This window comes from Artemia sp. Qi Xiang Cuo, chromosome 11 (assembly GCF_049724085.1).
Source record: "Artemia sp. Qi Xiang Cuo chromosome 11, ASM4972408v1, whole genome shotgun sequence".
NCBI lineage: Eukaryota > Metazoa > Arthropoda > Branchiopoda > Anostraca > Artemiidae > Artemia > Artemia sp. Qi Xiang Cuo.
In genome coordinates, this window is record NC_142804.1 from 68,235,413 (window position 1) to 68,258,663 (window position 23,251).

General features: G+C 35.8%; 1 protein-coding gene across 3 annotated transcripts in view; it reads right to left on the reverse strand.

Moving 5' to 3' along the window:
• Nucleotides 1–23,251, reverse strand: part of Rpn7 (regulatory particle non-ATPase 7) — a 58,108-nt gene that overhangs the window by 29,412 nt on the left and 5,445 nt on the right. For 2 of the 3 annotated variants that reach the window (XM_089096973.1, XM_089096974.1), the window contains exon 2: nucleotides 1,284–1,471. In XM_089096973.1, coding sequence (XP_088953099.1) covers nucleotides 1,284–1,449 — 166 coding nt within the window. In that variant the 5' untranslated portion in view covers nucleotides 1,450–1,471. Of the gene's footprint in view, nucleotides 1–1,283; nucleotides 1,472–6,850; nucleotides 6,974–23,251 lie in introns of those variants that run through there. The other variant, XM_089096976.1, reaches the window with a different exon arrangement.

Consider the following 23,251-nt stretch of genomic DNA (forward strand, 5'->3'; position numbering starts at 1 on the left):
GAAGGATACCATGGGTAGGCAAATGGTCAAAAGTATCAAAATGGTAGTTGGATGGCAAGCTCTCTAAGCTTGCATCAATATTAAGGAGTCCATAAATCGATGTAAGTTTCTGGTAACAAGCCAATTAGATTCCGTACATAAATTCGAAGGATTTAGAATTTATCAAAGTAAACCAAAAAATTTACCATTTTATTCTCTTTTCCTTTTTGCTTTAAAATAAATTAACATTTGGTGACGAAGTGTTTGACATTTGGCGAAAAAACACGGAAGAAGCTAACAATAAATGGACAATTACAGAAATGAGTGCATAGGCGTTGTCAGATAAGAGGGCCAACAAATATTGATTGGCTAATAACCCTAATCGATATGAATCTTAATATTCGGATTTCTTGAAAAATAGGGGGTTTAGGGGAAGGGAGAGAATGTGGTTGAGGACCAATCTCACAGGGTGATTCTCCTTCCTTATGGTATATAAATTATGTATAGATAAAACTTATCATTGCACAAATCATATAATGGTTATAATTAGAAAATTGTAAATAAATAAAAAAAAACTAACACATTTAACAGTTAGACAGAAAACTAGTAAAAATAATTAATGTAATTGGTAATTTGGTTTACTAGGTTATTGATCCTTATTCATTATGAATCTTATTATGAGGATACAAATTTAAGATTTAGTCAAATACTCTGAAACTCTAATATCCATAAAAATTCAAAAGTTGTCCAATCAATTTGCTCAAATGTGCTTTTATGTTCGACTTTATTATTTATTTTTTAACTTTTTTTTTACAAGTTTTGTCAGATTGCATTTTTTTTTCTCTTAGAATAAAATATATTATAAAGATGGCTACAATACGAGATAAGCAATAATAGAGCAAATCTATAATAATATAACGCTATATTTATACTTATACTATATTTATACTTATATGGCAGCCTGAGAGAATTGCACAGCTATCCAAATAGTCTAGATGGGACTAAAGCTTGGCAAAGAGCTGAAACTACATCATTTGTGTACTTTTCTTCTCAGAATATAAAAGAAGATAAGATCCATCCCACCAAGTTATGCCAATTTTAATACCTCACAAAAGAGACATGAAAGGGCTAGACTAAGATGAAGACAAATACCCCCCCTGATATGGAAAGCAAGGGTAAACTTTAAACAGGGAAACATTTGTTGAGGGTTGGTATAAGCAAACATTCCTTGTAAGCCTCAACCTACCTCTAATTCCCCTCACAAACACTTAGCCTATACGTATTTTAAAAAAAATCAAGTATACCATCTGCATGGACTGCTTTCAATAGAGTACTACGTGCTTCTTCAATAACATTTGAATCAAAACTGCCAGGTTTCTGATTTTCAGTCAACAAAACAAACTTCAATTGTGCTAATTCCAAATTTGGATTTTTGTCTAATCCTTGTTCTTCAAGACTTTCTGCAGGCATAATGATAGGCTACTGTTTTTTCCTAAAAATATAATTATAGTCACTTTAAGAATTAATGTTGCTCTTTGCTTTCATTTGGGAAACTAATTTTTAATTTACCATGTTTTTTTTTAAATTATTTATAAATGTAATGAGGTGAAAATTAAAAACATATGCTAGTTGACGGACCAATTGCATATACTAGGCTGTGATACATGTACCAGATTTATATAAATTGTTTAAGCATAGATGATCAGTAGCATACTGTACTTAGAAAAATAACCAGCATAATTGGTTGTTGGAGCTACACTCTTTGTATAGTGAACACTCCTCCAAAACATGCTACTGCTACATTACAGTTTCAAAGAAACATGTCAGACAAATCCAAGCTCATGAATTACAAAGCAGCTGAATTCAGCAGCTGAAAATCTAAGGGGGGGGGGGGTATTTTTCAATGAAAATACCAAAAAATGTATTTTAAAAAATACTGGGAGGGGAGAAGAGCCAAACGGGATTGCCCCCCACCCATGTGGTACCTCAGAATCAATGCCTGAAAAGCAGCTTAAAAAACTATAGGAGGAAGAAGTTGATATTGTGCAAGTACAGTGTAGTTACTTTGGACAACTGCTAATCTTTGTTCTTCTGGAGAATCTGCAGGTATATTGGTGGTTTCTATTTCTGAACTTAAATACACAGATCTGAGTTGAATAACCTTATTTTACACAAAACAAACTAAAGGGGCAGTGATCTTAAGCATCGAAGATGTATCTCAATCTTTGGTTTTTCGGCTTTTCTGTTTTATCTAAAAATATTAATGATCATTTGGTTTCAATCCCTGGTTGAGACACCTGAATAAAGCTAGGAAGTCTAAAGACTATCAGTTGTATCCCAACAGACTTCTGCTTTATATAATTCAACATACGAGTATTTTAATATTCTCTACAGAACTCTTTTTTATCATAGTTTTAAAAAACAGAAGTTTTGCTGATGAAAGTAAAGAGAAAATTTCAGACTTGAAACGCACAAAAATTACTTCTACACAGATTGTGCAACATGTTTTTGAAAAACTGTTTCAAATAAACTGACACATGATATTTATCTGTATTTTTAGAATACTGTAAAACTAGCACACTACTTAACATTAAGCTTTCTTGAGTCATTTAGAGAACTAAATCGCGTAGTAAAATTTATTGATTTCATTGCCAGTAAAAGACTATTTAGAACTTAATAGATCAGTATTTTATTTTCTGTGTGACACTTAAGAATTTTTCTACTTCTAATCCTGTTTTGTGCTTTCAGTGAAGTGCTAGTTTATCATAATTTCATAAGAAAAACATTTTTTAATTAACTAGTGTACATTATTTTAGTTTTAAAAATATAGACAATAAAAAAAATATCTAAAATGCATAGTTAATACACCTTACTTTACAGAAATTATGCTAAAATTACTAGAAAACGCTAAAGTTTAACCTTTTGTCCCAATTCGTTTTGAATGATTCCTGAAACACAAGGGTCGCTTAATTAAAATCAGAAAACTTTAGCACGAACAGCAGGGTATTGAGGAGGGCAGTGCCCTTAATATACAGAATGATTTCTGTTCATTGTAAGTTTTAATGTTGCTCCTTACTTTCAGTGAAACTTGTTTTTTTATTTCATTTCTGATCGTATTTCCAGTAATCCCGGAAAATAATCTCCATCAAAAATCCCCCCAACGAAAAATTCCTCCACGGAAGGTTCCTCCCATGTAAAATCCTTTCCCCTGGGCAGTTCCACCCTCGCTGCAACTTCCCCCAGAAAAATTCCTATGGATGATTCCGCCTGAAAAATACCTTCATTTGAGACAACCCTTGTTTTCTATTTAATTTCTAATCGCTTTTCAGGTCATGGTAGAATCATCCCTGGGTGGAAATTCTTTTCCTGGAACCCCTACCCTAACAGAAAGTTTCTCCCGTGGAAAATTCCCCATGGAGAATTTCTCCTGGTGATAATTCCCCCACAGAAGATTTCTTCCATCAGAAATCCCCCCGCATAAAAATCCTCCAGAGAATTCTAACTCTGTTGGAAATTTCCCCCCGAGCATCTCAACATGTATAATGGGGTCGCCAGCGAAAAAGTAAGACAAATAAAACGAATTTTGTATATGACCTCAAGCAAATTTCCCCTATGTGAGATTTCCGCTGGAAAGTTTCATCCGAATGGAAAACTCTCCCCATAGAAAATCCAACCCCAGAAATCCTTCACCCTGACAAATATCTGTATACATACCAATAACAAACACTATATTTAAACAGTGGGCAGATTTCATAACTTGCAGCCCTTCCTCCAGGGGCTGCAGGGGGTCATTTCATCCCTAAAGACATAGTTGCTGGACTTTTTAATCATACTCAACAAAATGGTTAGGCCCATCTCAAAATTTTAATTGAATGACTGGGAAGAGAGTGTGGGAATAGGGACAGTTGCCCTCCAATTTTTTGTTACTTTAAGGGCACTAGAACTTTTGATTTCTGTTCAAATGAACCCTCTCCCAACCTTCTAGGACCATTGATTCGATACAATCAACCCTGGGAAGAAAATATAATAACAAAACAAAAAGAAACAAACAAATAAACACTCATCTTTGATCTTTCCTCTGGAAAAAATAAAATAAATTGAACAGTTTTCAAGATGGGAGCTTGACAGCTCTACAACAGGGTTCTCTGATATGCTGAATCTGATGGTGAAATTTTCAATGACATTCCTTGACTTTTGAGGGATATTTCCCCCTTTTTTGAAAATCAGGCAAATTTTCTCAGGATTGTAGCTTTTGATGGGTAACATTAAACTTAATGAATCTTACTTGTTCATAATTAACATAAAAAGCAAATCCCTTTAATATGTCTAGTGATTTCAAAACTCCGTTTTTTTAGAGTTCTGGTTACTATTGGGCTGAGTTGCTCATAACTCACAGCTTGTTACTGCTAGCTGTATGATAAATCTACAAAAAGTACACAGGTATGATCAATAGTTTTCAAGTGAGCCTTTAAACATCTCTCTATGATGTTGCAGTTGCCTGCTAGTTTCACGGACTTCAACTGAGGGGGGTGGAGCTGCCCTCTCCCTTTATTTTTTTGCCCCATCCCACCTTTTCTTAGGTTTTTAAACTATATTATTAGAGTTTTATTTTATCGAAAAGCACCCCATTTTGGTGTTTTCATTTAAGAACTGAAAAAGCAACCTATTTGCTCCCTCTGGATCCTGTAATACATTTCTCACCCCACAAAATGTATGTAAATTAACAGTTTTGACCTAGCCCAGCCATTAGAGCTAGCCTAGTTCTGTTAGTCAGTAGATGATTTAAAAAGAGAATATTAAGGGGGCTGGGGAGGGCCTGGGAGGGGGGGTATACAAGAGGGTTTAGGCATGGTATTAAGGGTTTTCCCCCATGGAGATTATGATGGTATGCGTTTTGTTCTTCCTGGCCTTTCTATTGTAGGAATGGCACCCAAAGTGCACATTTCAAATGTCATACACCATTTTATGATGGCATTATCAAGTCTAATTTTATAAAAAGCACATACATATAATAATTAGCTTTCAAATGAGCCCTTAAACAGCTCTCTATGATGTTCCAGTGCCGTACTAGAAGCAAAGAAAAAAAGGAGATATATTGGTGCTACCCATGCAAAAAATTGTTTGCCTAGTTGTTCAAGGTTGGGGTTGTAATTTTCCTGTAGGCTATAAGGTTTTCCATAATAAAAATTCCAATGGTACACTACTTCATTTTAATCTGACACTATTTTTGACAGATTTTGGGCTCTTTTTTTCAAAATTCCAGTAAATTTACTTCCAAAATGACATTTACGATGAATCAAAATAATGGTTACCATTCCCAAATCAGCTATAAATGGCACCTTTTCACTAGACAGTATTAAAATAACACATTTTGAGACTTTTTGTTACTATGGGCTGTGTTTGCTCTTTACTCTGTAGTATTTCCATGTTTCTTGACTAAACAACTGATGCTTGTTGCTAAATATCAAGACTCGCATCTTAAAACATGATTCGTATTTTTTTTTGTGTGTGTATGTTTGCTACTTTATAATTAAGTCTTTTTTCCTTTTCATATAGTGGTTTATTTGTTTTAAATTGCTTTACAGTTAAGCCTTTTTTCTTTTCTTATATTGGTTTATTTTTTCTAAAATTACTTGAAAGTTAGCTTATATTTTTCTTTTTTTACCTTCAAGTATTTTTTCTAAAACTGCTTTATAATTAAGCCTTTTTCGTTTTTCTGTTTTTTTTATATTGATTTATTTTTCTAAAAACTTCTTTATATTTAAGCCTTTTTTTTCCGTTTCCTATATTGGTCCATATTTTTCTTTAAATCCATGGTGTGTTTTTTCTACTACGTTATCCTGTCTTCTGTCTGGACTCAGTGTCTACAGGCTGTCCTCATTGATTGGTACGCCAGCTTCTGGATGTTTTCAAACCTATTAGTTTTAAATTTAGGGCAAATAGCCGTGGAGGCCAAACAAGAGATGCATGTTCAATTTATTATCAGGCATACATACAGTATAGACTACAGATAATGGAAATTTGGATCTTAAAAGCAAATCAGGCAAGTAATTTAAGGCAATGGGAAGCTTTTTTGAAGCTAAAGTGTATATGTGAATCCTTTTTCAGGTTGTTTTTAAAAATTACTTTTTTATTTTTCTTTAGTTGCTTTAGTTTTATTTTTTTCTTTAGTTTATTTTTCTTTAGATTTTTATTCACCTTTAGTTGCAAGTCAAGAATTGTGGCTTTCAAGAAAACAAATAACATATGGCTCTTTGTTTCACTAACCAAAAGCATTTCACATTCAATGTAATGCTTTAGTTGAGAAAATACTGGTGAAATGTTATTTCCTCTGCTGGGCGTGCTGAGGTGTGGGATGAGATAGGGTAAAAACAATAAAAAAGATCAGAGGTCTTAATCCTGTCCCTTAAGGAGCACTGCACCACATTTCTTTAATTTGGATACTTCATTCTGGGTGAGTAAAACATATTGCTTTTGACTGTCCAGGAAACTTGCAACTTCTCACAAGAGACTGCCAAGCACCAATTTCTTTTGCTCTATTAGTAGTTATTAGGTGTTGGATGCTTCCAAGCGCTTTTACTATGCTACTAAGCAGCACTAAGCAGCGCTTTTACTAAGCAGCATTTCTGCATATGCTTCATCTTCTCAAGAATTCCCTCAGATTTTCAATATGATATATACAAGAAAGTGAGTAGCATTATGTTCAGGCCTGTAACCAAATTGATGAGGGCCTAAATTAGTTTTGATATCTTCATATATATATTTGAAAATAAAGCATCATGAGTGCTGCTTTCATCTGCTCATGATCATTCATAATTTAAGGTGAAAGCTCTTAAACTTCCTGTCCAATTTGGCCCTATACTACTTATACCTTAAACTATCTTAAAATTATCTTAAGTGACATTGTCCAGCAACATAGGCAAATCCTGTGATGGTGCTGATGAGCAATGTCAATGACTCAAATTGGCTGCATCCTGCTTTGTCTTCCATGGTTGTATCTGCCAGTCACAATCAACTCCAGATTTCAAAGCATTGATGGCAGGGGCTGTTACCAATTCATCAGATAATGAATTCAAGTAGGACACAATTCTATTGGAGAAGAAGTGGGGTCAAAACCCCTATGCCTGCCCAAGGCCAGAACAAAACTTGCACTTTACTGAAAAACATATAAATGTTTTTACTTTTATAACTTTAATAAGTTAACTAATATTAACATTTTGATTACTAAATATCAGCATGGATGCTTTGGATGCACTTATGCTATTCTTATTTGGTTAAATTTTAAGAGCAGAAGTAGCCCCGAAAGTTTGAACATAATACCCTCAGTCGTGGGATACTGCTGAGATGCCTTATTGGGAATTAGCATCATGACAGCGCATTTTGATTTAATCTCAAGCCAACACGTAGTTTCTAAACATGTTGGGAAAATGGATGAGAGGGAGGGCGTAGGTGATCATTGGCCGTCCAGTAACTTTCAACTTCTAAAATGAGCACTAGTATTCTCTATTTTCTATCGACTGATCCCTTTTCGAAGTTCCTACGACAGCTCCATCGATACGAAGCGCCCTGGTCTAAACAACAACAACAACGACAAAAATAATACATTATACCCACATCGATTTTTAATGTAATTAAATAAAAAAAAACAAGTTTTTTAAACTGAAAGTAAGGAGCGACATTAAAACTTAAAACGAACAGAAATTATTCCGTATATGAAGGGGGCTGTCCCCTCCTCAACGCCTCGCTCTTTACGCTAAAGTTTTTTTATTGTTTAGAAAAATAGAGTTGTGAGAAAGTCAAACTTTAGCGTAAAGAGCGAGGCGTTGAGCAGGGGACAGCCCCCTTCATATACGGACTAATTTCTGTTCGTTTTAAGTTTTAATGTCGCTCCTTACTTTCAGTTTAAAAAACTTGTTTTTTTTTATATTTAATTTTTGAACGTTTTTGAATTAATGCAGGTTTTGATTTTGGCTCACCGTACATGAATAATTAAAACAAATTTTGCATATTATATTTGGTTAAATGGCTTTCTCGAAACTTGTTTGATTTTATTTACGAACGTTTTTATTAGTAATAAATATACGTAACTTAGAATTAACTTACGTAACGAACTTCTATATTCATAAAATTTTAACACGTATATTAGGGGGTTCACCCCTAGTCAATACCCTGCTCTTTAAACTATAGTTCGAATTTTTTTTCCAGTTCTTTAAAAATGACCTCTTAATCACAATCAGTTGATCAGTTGAAAAACTTGTTTTTTTTATTTAATTCCTGATCTTTTTCTTTAATAATGCTGGGAAATCCGGCGCCCCCTTCAGAGCAATGTCCCTTCCCCCATGAAAACTTCCTTCATGGAAAGATCCTTCCATATAGCCCCCGACCCTCTCCTTCCCCCACCTACCAGAAAAAATCTCCTCTGAAAAAGTCTGTATACTTCCCAATAACCAATACTATATGTTAACATTGAGTAAAGTTCATAACTTTCAGCCCTCCCCTGGGGACTTTGGGGGATCAAGTCATTCTAAAAGACATTTTTATCATATTTTCGACCATGCTGAACAAAATGGCTATCTCAAAATTCTTATCGGGTGACTTTGGAAAAAACATGAGCGTGGGTGGGGGCATTGTGGCCCACAATTTTTTTTGGTCAATTAAAAAGGTCAATTTACATTTGAATTGACGTTAAAATGTCCCCTCCAACTATATTATAGGACCAAGGTTGCTTAGTGAAAAACCCTGGGTAAAAAAAAAAAAAAAAAAAAAAAAAAAACACGCATCCGGTTAATTTATTCGGGAAAAAAAAGGAAAAATACAAAAATTATTTTATTAGAGGTTGAAACCTCTACAGTAGCGTTCTCTGATACGCTGAATATGATGGTGTGATTTTCATTAAGGTTCTATAACTTTTAGGGGGTCTTTCCCCCTTTTCTCGAAAATCAGCCAAATTTTCTCAGGCACGTAACTTTTGATGGGTAAGCTTAAACTTAATGAAACTTATATATTTGAAATCAGAATTAAAATCTGATTCTTTTGATGTATCTATTGGTATCAAAATCCCGTTTTTTAGAGTTTCGGTTACCATTGAGCCGGGTCGCTCCTTACTTACAGTTCGTTACCACGAACTGTTTGAAAACGACAAGCCTTCCAATCACTTTCGACTATTATAAAGGGCACTAGGCATTTCGATTTCCAATCGAATGGGTCCTTTTTGAAACGTCAACGCTTTCTATAAACACCTTATATGCCCCCAGGGCATAAATTACAACCCTTACCCTAAGCGCTATTCGGGTGGTTGTCATCCTCTAAGACCTAATTTCCAGAACTTTCAACGGCGTCTAACAAAATGGCTATCTCAAAATTTTGATTGGATGTGTTTGGGGAAATGGTGGGCGTGAGAGGGGCGTTAGTTGCTCTCCAATTACTTTCAACTATGAAAAAGGGCACTAGCCCTTTCAATTTCCAATCGAATGAGCCCTTTTGAAGTTTCTACGACAACACTTTCAATAAAAACCTTATATGTCTTCAGCGCAAAACTTACAGCCCTTGCCCTGAGGGCTGGGGGGGTTGTCATTCTCAAAGACCTAATTTCCAGAACTCTACTACGTTGAACAAAATGGCTATCTGAAAATTTTGATTGGAGTTGTATGGAGGAATGGTGGGCGTGAGAGGGGGGTTAGTTACCCTCTAATCACTTTCGACTATTAAAAAGGGAACTAGCCCTCTCAATTTCCAATTGAATGAGCCCCTTTTGAAGTTTTATAGCAACTTTATCTATAAAAACCTTATATGCCCCCAGGGCATAACTGACAACCTTTGCCCTGGGGGCTCTAGGGGATGGGATTGTCATCCTTAAATACATAATTTCCAGAACTTTAAACTACGTTGAACAAAATGGCTGTCTCTAAACTTTGATTGAGTGTTTTGGGGGAAATGGTGGGCGTGAGAGGGGGGGTTAATAACTCACCACTCACTTTCGACTATTAAAAAGGGCAATTTCAATTTCCAATCAAATGAGCCCTTTTTGAAATTTCTACAAAAACTTTCTAGATAAACCTTATATGCCTCCAGGGCATAACTTACAACCCTTGCACAGAGGGCTCTGAGGGGTGTTTTCATTCTAAAAGCCCTAATTTCCAGAACTTTCAACTACTTTGAACAAAATGGATATCTCAAAATTTTGATTGTATGTGTTTGGGAAAATGGTGGGCGTGAGAGGGGCGTTAGTCACTATCCAATCTCTTTCAACTATTCAATTTCCAATTGAATGAGCCCTTTTAAAGGTTCTATGACAACTCTTTCAATAAAAACCTTATATGCCCACCAGGCCATTACTTATAACCCTTGCCTTGAGGGCTTTGGGGGGGGGCGAGGGGTTGTCATCTTTAAAGACCTAATTTCCAGAACTTTCAACTACCTAGAATAAAATAGCTATCTGATAATTTTGATTGGATGTGGGGAAAAGGCGGGCGTGAGAGGAGGGTTAGTTGCCCTCAAATCAATTTCAACTATTAAAAAGGGCACTAGCCCTTTGAACTTCCAATCAAATGAGCACTTTTTCAAGTTTCTATGACCAAGATTTCAATAAAAACCTTATATACCCCCAGGGCATAACTTATAAACCTTGCCCTGAAGACTGTGGGGGAATAATTTTCTGAACTTTAAACTGTGTGGAACAAAATGGGTATCTCAAAATTTTGATTGGATGAGTTTGGGGAAATGGTGGGCATGGAAAGGGGGTTAGTTGCCCTCCAATTATTTTTGACTATTAAAAAGGGCACTAGCCATTTCAATTTCCAATTGAATGAGCTATTTTTGAAGTTCTATGACAACGCTTTCTATTAAAACCCTATATGCCCCAAAGGCATAACTTACAACCCTTGCACAGAGGGCTGTGGGGGGTTGTCATCCTCAAAGACCTAATTTCAAATCTTAAAACTACGTTGAATAAAATGGCTATCTCAAAATTTTGATTGGATGTGTTTGGGGTAAAAATGGGCATGAAAGGGGGTTAGTTAACCTCCAATCACTTTCGACTATTAAAAAGGCAACTAGACCTTTGAATTTTCAATCGAATGAGCCCTTTTTGAAGTTTCTATGACAACGCCTTCTATAACAACCTAATATGCCCCCAGGGCATAACTAACAACCCTTGCCCTGATTGCTGTGGGGGAGTGTCCTCTTCAAAAAAATAATTTCTATCTGGAAATCAACTACGCTGAACAAAATGGCTATCTCAAAATTTTTATTGGATATGTTTCGGAAAATGGTGGGCGTGCAAAGGGTGTTAGTTGCCTTTGAATCACTTTCGACTATTAAAAAGGGCACAAGCCACTCCAATTTCCAAATGAATGAGCCCTTTTAAAAGTTTCTATGACAACTTCTCTGATACGAAGGGCCCTGCTCTAAAGGAATAAAATAATAAATAATACATTGTACCAACATTGTTCTTATATGCCCCCAGGGCATAACTTCAAACCATTGCCCTGAGGGTTGTGGAGGAGTGGCCTCCTCAAAAACATATTTTCTATTCTACATATTTTCTATGGCAAACACCTATGCTGAACAAAATGGCTATCTCAAAATTTTGATTGGATGTGTTTGGGGGAATGATGGGCGTGGGGGGGGGGGCTATTTGCTCTCCAATCATTTTCGACTATTAAAAAGGGCACTAGCCACTCCAATTTCCGATCAAATGAGCCCTTTTCGAAGTTTCTACGACAAGGCATTCAATACAAAGTGTCCTGGTATGGAGAAAAAAACAAAAAAAAATAATAATACATTATGCCAACATCGTTCTTTACTTAGGCAGCGCGATTGCGCTGCCTATGAAATATGTTTATTAAAAAAGAAGTTTCATGTAGGCTATTTATAGGAATTTTATAGTTTTTCCTTATGGAGAGTGGGAGTTCTAAACTGATACACCACAGAGAACCCTTGCTCAGCCGCTCCTAAGTGCGGCTATTACAGAGGAAATCATGTTTCTTTTAGTTTAAAATGCTTGGTATTGAGAAATGCACTTGCCAAGACATTATGATGACTTCTCGTTCAGCCTTAAGTTTTGTTTCTCTGAACATTAATGGTACTAAAGATAAGGATCTGCTAATTGACGAGCTGCTAAATTTTGATGTTGTATTCTTACAGGAGCATCTACTTTCTAAAGTTAATACAAACAGTTTAAGACAGTCTGCTACACATGATATATTTATTCGAGAAGCCAAAAAAAAACATAGTTGCCCTTCTGGCAGCACCGCCATCTTCATTTGGTCAGGATATCAGCCTATGCAAATTTATTCGGATGCTAATATTCTAGCAATCCAGTGTAACCATGGCTTTTGTAAACCTGTATCTCCCATGCAATCTTCAAAATACTCAGTCATTTACTGCTTTTGCTAAAGCTTGCAATAAACTGAAATCTCTTTTCACAAAATTTGCAGATAAAAATGTTGATTAGATCCTAGCTGGAGATATGAATACTTACATATTGACCTCATCTGATCACTCTGAATTCCTACTAGAGTCTCTGCCAACTGTCTATCATGTTGCTGCTAAGAACCTATACTTACAGGCTTATACTTACATTCATAATCAAGGCTCTGTTAAATCCAACCTCAACCATATTATTGTGTCCAAGTTTGGTCTAGTTAAATCCGAGGTGTCTGCTGATGAAGATAAAGTCAATGCTGACCATCTCCCTATTTTGTGCCTAATTGAGCCTCCTGGTGTTCAAGTCCAATTTAAGGATCCCTATTCAAAATAGTATCAAAAGCCAAATTTGAATCAGATAAACGTTGAGATGTATATTACTACTTTATGCACTCTACTCTCAACTATTAAAGTCCTGTTTCACTTGCTCGAGACTTTGATTAATTGCCCTGATTTCAAGGAAGGCCTAAATTCGTATTATTACCAGATTGTAGAATGTTTAAAGTTGGCCACAAAAGCTGCAGTTCCAATTGAGCACATGTGCTCTGGGTCTTGCAAGCCCCTGTGGATTATACAGCCAGAAGTGAAAATAGTAAAGAACTGCACAATGTTTTGGTTGCAACTGTGAAATGCTTCCAATCGACCTTCTTCCAGTGCTGTGTTTACAGTCAAGCCAAAAACGAAGAAAGAATGCAAATCCTGCTTATGTAATGCAAAGCTCAATGCATGGGACACTCCAAATAGTAAAATGACCAGGAATAGGGCTATCAATACTACTACTACTACTAACAACTCGCCGCAGCACCAAGCCACCTGAGGCCAACACAGCTACGCACGCTTCACCTCCACCCCAATCTATTCAAAGCTTCCCTTTTTACACCCGCCCACGAAGTTCCCATTTCCTTTAAAAAAAATTTCATGACGTCCTCCCAACTCAGACGAGGACGGCCTCCTTTCCGTTTAGCCCTAGACGGCTGGCCGAAAAGAAAAATCTTCGGCCATCTGTCATCCTTCATCCGCACAACGTGCCCTAGCCACCTCAACCTTTCTTTCATTATAGCCCTAGAGAGCGGTATTGAACCACATTTTACGTATAGCCTATTGTTTGACATATGGTCAGTCAGCCGGGTACCCAGAACAATCCTTAAGCAGTTTCTCTGGAAAACATCTAGCAAATCTTCATCCGCTTTTCGAAGCGTCCATGCTTTAGAGCCATATTTGACCACTGTCATCACTGTAGCTTCTAATATTCTAATCTTAGTTTGCAGACTTATCTTCCGATTCTTCCAAACTTTTTTTAACTGTGAAAAAACAGCTTGAGCCTTGGCTATTCTACTTTTAAGACCTTTACAGTTCCCACCGTCTGTGCCAACAATGCTTCCAACGTAAGCGAATCTGTCATCATCATCAGTCTTTTCCTTACCCAATGTCACCTTTTCATCCGCCCTTACTCCTAGCCTTAATAACTTAGTCTTCTTAAAATTAATTTTTAAACCCATTCTAGCACCCTGTAGTCACAAAATCCCTGCAACTTCATTCATTTTGCTCACACTTTCATCTAGGATGCTTAAATCGACAGCATAGTCTAAGTCCAGGAGACTTTTTCCTCCCCATTGCCTTTCCTCTGCTCCTTAAGAAAAAGTCCATCAAAATGATCCACATAAAGGGGGTTAGAACACAGCCCTGTTTAACTCCTGATTTAATACAAAACCAGCTGCTAACCTCATTTCCTACCTTAACCGCAGCAGTGTTATTCTCATACATAGCACTAATCACTTTAATGTATTTGTCTGGTTAACCATACAAGGATAAAACCTTTACTAAAGCTCTTCAATCAACAGAATCTAACGCTTGCTCATAATCTATAAAACTGAGGACCAAAGGTGTTTGACAACTCAGGCACTTGTCAATTATTAGCCTAAGAGTGAAAATTTGGTCAATACATCCTCTGTCTTTTCTAAAACCGCAGTGTTCTTCTCTTAAAACTTTGTCAACAGCATCTCTCAGTCTAAAAAGTATCATATTACTAACTAATTTACTACCTACGGAGATCAGACTAATGCCTTGATAATTACCACACTCACTTTTATCACTTTTCTTATACAGTGGTTTAATTAAGGTTTTTCTAAAATTGCAAGGCACTTCCCTTTTTTCAAAATCATATTCATAATCTTCAGTAACTTATTTCTAACCTCAGAGCCACCATATTGAAGAAACTAATTTACCACACGATCAGCACTTGGAGCCTCATTATTTTTTTATCTTTTTAGTGCTGTCGTTAATTCCTCCTCACAAAATAAATCTTCCTTCACATCCAAGGTATCACAAACATTTTCATTTTTCTCTATATCTTTTCCTGCAACTCTATCTTAGTTAAGCAAATTCTCAAAATGTTCGGCCCATCTCTTTTAAGTTTTTTCCTTATCGCTAAATGAGGCCCCATTCCTATCTTTAACTGGGCCAAGTCCGGATTGACTACTCCCTCTCAATTTGTTAACGTGCCGCTACAATATTTTACTATTATGCTGTCTAGCTGCATCTTCCAGATCCTCGGCAGTTTTATCTGTAGCCTCTACTTCATACCTCCTTAGACTATATTTCAGTGTTTTCTTCTCTTTCCTTACATTCCTTTTTTTTCATATTATCTATCACTCATATAATTCTTGTGCAAGTCCTTTCTCCTTTCTATTAAACATAAAAGCCTTTTCACTAATATTCTGAGCTGCAGTTCTAGATTTCTTCCCTAAGACACCTTCACCAACGTCACAAATTATTTTTCTAAAATTATTCCAATCATCTTCCATATTATCAAATTTTAAACTCACAAGTTTAGTATTCAACTATTCCTGGGAAGTTTCTCTCAAATTTTTATCCTGGAGTCTACCAATATCATAACTTCCCAGGAGGTAGTTACCCTTCCAATATTTCAGCTTTAAATTAACCCTTGACACTACTAGATTGTGATCTTTACTTTTAACATCAATAACGGCACTCCTGTATACCCTAGTATCTTGTATTGAGCCTGCCAGTCTTTGATTTATAATAACATAATCAATAAGGTTTGTTGTCGTACCGTGACGTGGATACCATGTTAACTTATGAGCCATTTTATGACCAAAAACCGTATTGGTTATAACTAGATTGTTATACCTACAAAATTGCAAAAGTCTGTATTCATTACTGTTTTCTTTTCCTCCGCCAAATTTACCTAGGCTAGGATACCATCTATCCCTATTTCTACCGACCAGGGCGGTGAAATCTCCCAGTAATAACATCATATTTCTATCTGGGACCCTGTCTATTTGTTCCTGTAACTGAAAATAAAATTCATCTGAGTCACTAGTACCTCCGTCAGTCGGTTCTACAGGGGCGTATACTACTATAACTGATACTCTGAACTTTTTAGTCATAAAATGACCAATTGGTATTCTATTATTAATACCTTCCCAGCCTAAACAAGACTTAGCAGCTTCCTTATTCATCATGAGCCCAACTCCCTGTCTATGTACCCCATCCTTCCTGCCTGAGTAAACAAATTCTATATCACCTAATTTCATGCTTCCTACGCCTGGAATAAGAGTTTCTGAAACTCCTAATAAATCCAGTTCGAATCGTATGAATTCGTCAGTCAAAATGTCGTTATGATAGTCACTTTTTAACGTCGTAACATTCCAAGTTCCAATTTTCATGTTCTTTGAATCGTTGAAATTATTTTCGCCTCAGCAAAAGCAATGATCCCGGATACCAGTGCAGGATGAAGATCACATATCTTCTCAAGTCTACACCAGAGTGCTTAAGCTGGCTTAGAACCAGACAGCAAGAAGTCCCTGGGACACTCCATGAATGGAGGTTTTGTGCAATCCTGGGCCCATCTTGGTCACAACATGGTTTTCAGCATTTGGCGATGCTCTTCTATCAACAAGAGTCAAAATCCTGCACAGACAATGTCAAGCCTATTACCTCCGACTGATTATATATTCATGCCTACAAATATTATGCTACTATGGGGAGGCAGCCCGAAATAGATAAATTAGCTAGGAAGATGTTTTTCAGCCCGAAGACGCCCCTTCAAAACATACCAAACCCAGCAGAACTATCCATTAGTCAGAATCCCATGCGAATGCTGTGTCATATACTAGGCTATAATTTCATCAAGGGGCGCCACTCCTCAAGTGGCAATAGAGTTAACTGCAAGGTCCCCAGTCTTGCAGGTACCCCAAAAGGGTCGAGGCAGCCCTTTGCAGAGGCCGTTGTCCATAGATCTGGATCTTACGCATTGCTGCAGTTGTCCTCCTATAGAGGATCCTCCCGCGATGGTGTTCTCCATCACCATGCAATGTAACCCATTAATGGGAGAAGATTTGTAACTCATGGGACTTGTGGACACACCAGTGGGCCCTTTTAAGTGTATATTTGTGGGACCTTCTTCCTCCTCGGCCTGTTTTTGTGACCCCAGGCGAGGGTGCTCCAACTTCTATTATTATCCTCTAGGAATATGGTCCCCCTTGTTCCGTGCCTCCTATAGTAGTACCCTTCATATCAGTAGAGTACTTTTATGTAACCAACTCGAAACATGCCGAATGGTTTTGAGGAGGCCAGAAACATACGAGAGAAATTAATTAAAAATATTGTGTTTCTTTTAAACATGGAGAATGATATAGTCTTCTGCATGACATTTTAAACATCCAATTATTACAGAAAAGTATGAATAAAGTTATACAGAAGAATTTTTGGTTTTCTTATTGAATATAACTCAAACAATAGCTTATAAAACTAATATCTAGCCAAATTTATTGATTTATTTCGACATTAGCTTGTAAAACTAATGTAAATGTAGAAACTGAATCGTGCAACGCATGTATTTTGAAAAAAGACCACACCAATGAATTTAGCAAAAGTATTTTGAAAGCGGCAATAGCCCTGAGCTACCTAACTACAGGGATTTCTCTACAGGGATAGCTCAGGGTCTTCAAGAAATAGGAGAGAACACAGCTAGGAAATACAAGGCTCCAAAATCCTTCTGGAGGAGCTCATAGGTTTTATAAGAATTTTCTGTTTCAATGCTGATAAGCTTATAAAAACAATATTTTTTTTAACTTCAACAAAATTTACAGGATTGCAGTTTGGAAAATTTTCGTTTTCTGGATATCAAAATTACTTATTCCTGAAGCTAGTTTTAAATTCTTTGTAAGTTAGTTTTTATATTATACTTGTTTTTCTTGAAGATGATCTTTTTGCCTTAAATTTGGATATATATATATAGAGAAAAAGAACATCTTCCCAGTTCTATTTTGACATAGAAAATGGTAATTTTAGCAAAGCCAGGCGACATGAGCAAAGATAGTCCTCTTCGTGATACCCCTGTTAGCTGAGCAGATAATACTCACTTCAAAGCAAATGAGGGGGACTTGGGAGCTAGCTAAAACTACCAAAATATGAGGGAGTCTGCCCCTTCTGCAACCTTCGGTCTTTATGCTTAAATCTTAATGTTCTCAAAAAATACATCCATTAAAATTCAATGGTCCCTTTGTTTGATCAATCTCTCTAAAAGAATGGTGACAAAAACTAAAACTTAAAAGGAGGATTGAGTAAGGTAGCAGTCCCTCTCATATGCAGAATAATTTCTGCTTGTTTTAATTTTTAATGTTGCTACTTGCTGTTTAGTAAAAAACGTATTTTTTTAATTTCAGACCTAAAATGAAAACTGATGAATTTTGTGCACCATTATATTGACATATTTTCTGTATTTAACCAGTATGTTCAGAAACATTTTTCTAATCTACTTAGTTTGGTCCTGCCAGTGTCTGTTTGTCAACACAGAGTTCTTGTGACAAGTACGAGTGATTTATGTTGGGCACTGAAGAAAGTAATAAGATCAAATTCTCCTGATTGTTATGCCCTATGTTTTAGGAATTTTGCTTATGATTGCTGATTATTGTTGAACCACTTGCAGTTATTATTTCAGATTTGTATAGCTCAATCTCTGGTTCCTGATAGTTTTCTTTCCAGTAGTGTCACACCTATACTTAAACAAGATAAAGATCCAGATTCATGATCAAATTACAGACCATTACTGTATCTTGCTTTATGAGTAAGATTTTTGATTATATTCTTTTGCCTGAAATAATTTCTAAGTATGATTTTCCATCTTTTCAATTAGGATTTAGAAGAGGGGTTGGCTGCCCCCAGGCACATCATGTGCTCAGCCAGTTGTTAAAGGAAGCTTTTGTCCAGAAGCATTCATTGTATTGCTGCACAGTGGAATTTCCAGGGCCTTTGACAGTTTTGTTTATGCCCAGGCCTTGTGTTGCCTTGCCTGTTCTGGAGTCAATTATTCAGTTATTTCCATATTATGATATTGGTATGATAATTCTTATGTGTGTATTAAGTGGAAGTCACATATTTCTGATTTGGTAGCTGTTAGGAAAGGTGTTTTATCTCCTTATATATTTAAACGTGTCCTTGCTACTTGTTTAAAACATCTATCTCCTACTGTTTTTTTTTTGTGATATTGGTTTAAGTTATATTGCATATGCTGACAATGTCCTTTTAGTTAGTTTCCCTTGTAAAGGGCTGGCTCAGAATTTCTGTAAGCTGTCTCCTCTACTTAATGATATTGGCCTGTTATCTGTTAATATGGGTAAGTGTGAGTTTATGTGCTTTAATAGTAGATTTTCTGTATCTCCACTAAATCTTGGTTTGATTTCATTACCTTGTTTGGATAATGTTAAGTGGCTTGGTATGTCATTTTGCCCGTCTATTTCTGAAACTTGCTATGAGTTGGTTACTATTTACTATTGCATTGAAAAATATTAATGTGTCATAAGGTAAGGTATCTCCAAATAGAGGGCATTATAATTGTAGGGGTCTACCTCGGCTTTATGATAGTTTTTGCTCTCCAGGAGTAAATTTCCTATCTGAATTCCACCACCTGCTGAGAAAAAAAGATTTACAGAGAATTAGAAGTGGTTACTTTAGATACTGTTAATATCTGATGTATTTACCTGGCTGTTTCTAAAATAGGAATATTGTATCCCATTATGATGTCACTGATGCTTGCAGGTGACTGATCAGTGTGGCTTCTAATATGATTACTAATAGTTGTCATGTTGTTTCTGTCACTGACCCCCTAGTTTGCTTTTTCCATCATGATATCAGTTAAATTGTATTTTTGTTTGTATTGTATTTTATACTGATGATTTAAATTGTATTTTATATTGATGTTGTTATTTTTTCTTTTGCATTTACCCCGCAGTGTCATTTCTATTGTTCATTTGTGGGTAACAAATAAATCATTATTATTATTATACCCTCAGATTCCTCCCTTAATGCATCAAATGTTTGTTGATTTTGTTAGAGATTTTTATTTTAAATTGGCAATATGTAAAATTTTTTAGATAAAAGGCTTTTTTCACCATGCAAAATTGTTGAGTTAGGATAACGCAACTTTAAGAATTGAACTCTAACATATAGATTATGCCCTGCAATGAAGTTTCAAGCTCTTATCCCTACATTTTCTCTAGGCTATTACAAAGGTTTAGACATAGCATAGAAGATAGGTTCCAGTAGTTTTAATTGCTTTTGAGCTATTGTTCATAGAATGAATTAAGATTAGGCTAAATTTTTCTGATAAAGATGAACTACTTTTGATTGCCCAGACCTTGGTCAAACTAAGCTGCTCATAACCAGAGACAAAGAGCCTCAAGACAGCAACATCTTCATCTAGAAACCCTCTAGCATGCTTATGTTGCTTCTGTGTACAGTTGTTTTGGTTGTGGTGAAGATATTAATTTGACTTCTCAGGCATTTGTAACAAGCATTGATTTTTCATTGTGAATTAGGTACTGAATGAGTATGGTATACTAACAACAACAACTTGGTGGTGTGAAATTGAATAAAGGATTGTTGGCCAAATTTGTGAGAAAGAACATTTATTTCTACCCATATTTATCATTTTCTGCTTATATTTATACCTAAGTGTCATTTTAAGTAGTTTACCTTGGTGTGTCATTTTACTTAGTTGGATTTTGAAGCTGGTGAATTTTATTTTCTATTCCCAAGGGACTTGTCCTTTGTCTGCTTCGAGTTTAAATTATAATTTAAACAAATAAAAAACAACTGTTGTTAGTAAATTCTTCTTCTTCTGCAGGCAGAGGCAGGCTATTCAGTCAATACTATTCAGCCCTTTTTGTTTTGCTTCGCTCTTTGCGCTAAACAGAGCTACTGGCTTGAGTTCCTGTTATTGGTGAGATAGCGTAGTATATCTTTCGTTATGTCTTTAGGCTCAGAGAGTTCGAATATAATACTAAAGAAATTTAATTCGGTTATATGTGTGAATGTCTCGTATTATGAAATCTTCGACGATACTTAGCGGTTGTGGTGAGTGAAGCACTTTAACAGTTTACAATGTAAGGTATACTGTGCAGATGTCAGCATATTACATTCAAATAGGCAGTGGTCAATTGTTTCATTATTCATATTACAATACCTGCAAAGAGGGGAAAAGGGAAATGAACCGCTTGAATTAGGGAACTAATAAGAGAAAGCCAGAATATTTAGCCCATTTGATCCAGAACAAATTCTATGATAAATTATAGAAAAATCCTTGTTGAGAAAGGGAGATAGAATAGGATTATTCTTATTAAACATAATATCTGATAGTCTCCATTAGTAAATATCTCTAATGGGGATTGGTCTCCCACTTGGCTGGTCGATATTTATAGCATTTTTTGCTATTTCATCTGCCTGATGATTACCACTTATACCAGAGTGGCTAGGAATATACTGAAGGTAAGTTCTCAAACCTCTTAAATCAATATTATAAATAAAGTTAATAAAATTATAATTGCCAATATTCAACTGATAATGAGGGGACATAGACAGCACCTAAAGTCTTGACAAGTAATCATAATAAACAATAATATTTTGTGAATTAGCAATTAAAGGCTGATTATTCATAAGGTGCTCTAATGCCACGATTATGGCATTTAACCCTGCAGACATTATAGATACATTATTATACATTCTCTCACCAATTGCAATATTCAGGTGAGGAAGGAAAGCACCACTTCCTACCTTCTCATTCAATTTGGACCCATTAACAAAAATTTGGAAATGGTTTTATATGTAATTGTATTAAGTTGAGCAAATTTTTTCTGGATGAAAGCAATGGTGGTTAATTCTTTAGAACACTTTGATAAATCAATATTTATTATGGGAGTAGACCAATTCCATGGAGGGGAATGGGGGAAAGCAGGTGCAAGAGACAGTGCGTGTACAGGGAACTTCTTCTGAATATTGGTATGCTCTTCTACAATTGCTCTTTTCATGACTGTATTTATAATAAAAGGATGTATTTCTATTTGTATATGTGAGAAAACTTCTTTTATATCATTGCAAAATCTAAATCTACTTATATCCGGGAGATTTTTGCGAAATCTATATGTAATAAGATAATAGTAGAGTTTTTGTTTTTTGATTACTACTACTTTCAGTAGGCGCTCTGTGTTTGTTTTTGAAATTTTTTGCTTATAGGTCTTTGCTCATGCACCATCAGCGATGACCCCATAGTCACTTTGTTGTAGTCTATGTGAATAATACCTCATTATTTCTTTTTTATACGTAAAGTACCACTGTTCTTTTATAAGAATTTAGTATGATCTTTTTTACATAAAACTGATATTTGCTTGGACCTTTTGAGAGGGACTGTAAGATTTTGCTCTAAACGTATAACTAGGCCCTTAACGAGATTAAAACATGGGATAGATGTTCCATTTAGAGTTAGTCTTGCATTAACATAATTTCGCTTGTAATGAAATTGGATTATTTTTGACATGGTGGGTGCAATGGGTAAATCTGAATATTGGGAAAATTTTTCAAATTGGAAAAGTGACTTTTGCTGCTTAGACTGTCCAATCTCAAAGGTGTTGCCAGCTGACCATAGTACCAGATCATCAGCATATTGTAGATTCGTGTGGGGGAGGTTCATGTCCCAGAGATAGAGGGCAAAGAGGAGGCAGCTCAGAACTGCACCCTGAGGAAGACCACTGACTATTGTTTTGTGGGGCATAGATGCTGAACGAACACAAATAATGAAACTTCACTTTTTTCTGAAATATGTTATATAAAATTTGCTAGCGGCTGGGGTATTACAAGGTTTGAAATTATGTTAAAAAGTATATGGGGGTTCCCATGGTCGTATGCCCCTTCAAAATCTAGGAAATTTGCAACTAGGACATTATTTTTTTAGAATGATTTATTTATTGCATTTGTTAACAATGTGAAAGCATCTGTTGCGGAGTGGTGTTTCCTGAAACCAGTTTGGGTGTGAGGTATCATTTTATTTTTTTCAACAAACCAGAGGAGTCGATGATATATTATTTTATCCATTGTTTTTACCATCAAAGGAGTAATCATAATAGGCCTATAAGACTCAGGGTTATATTTTTGTTTATTTTTCTTTAAAATTGGTAGGAAGGACAAACATTTCCAGATATTGGGGAAAATAGAAGAAGCCCAAGCATGATTATAGCAAATTAGGAGTTCCTGTTTAAATGAAGGGGTGAGATTCTTTATCCATGTAGTGTGTACATTGTCATAGCTGCTGCTAGCCTTGGCACTAATATGATATATTACATTATTCAATTCCTGGATTGAAAATGGACTGGTTATGTACTTGGATCCTGGGATCCTTATGTACTTGAGATTCTTTATCCATGTAGGGTGTATATTGTCATAGCTGCTGGCAACCTTGGCCCTAATATGATATATTACATTATTCAATTCCTGGATTGAAAATGGACTGGTTATGTACTCGGATCCTGGGCAAGGTTGGTAAATTGGATTT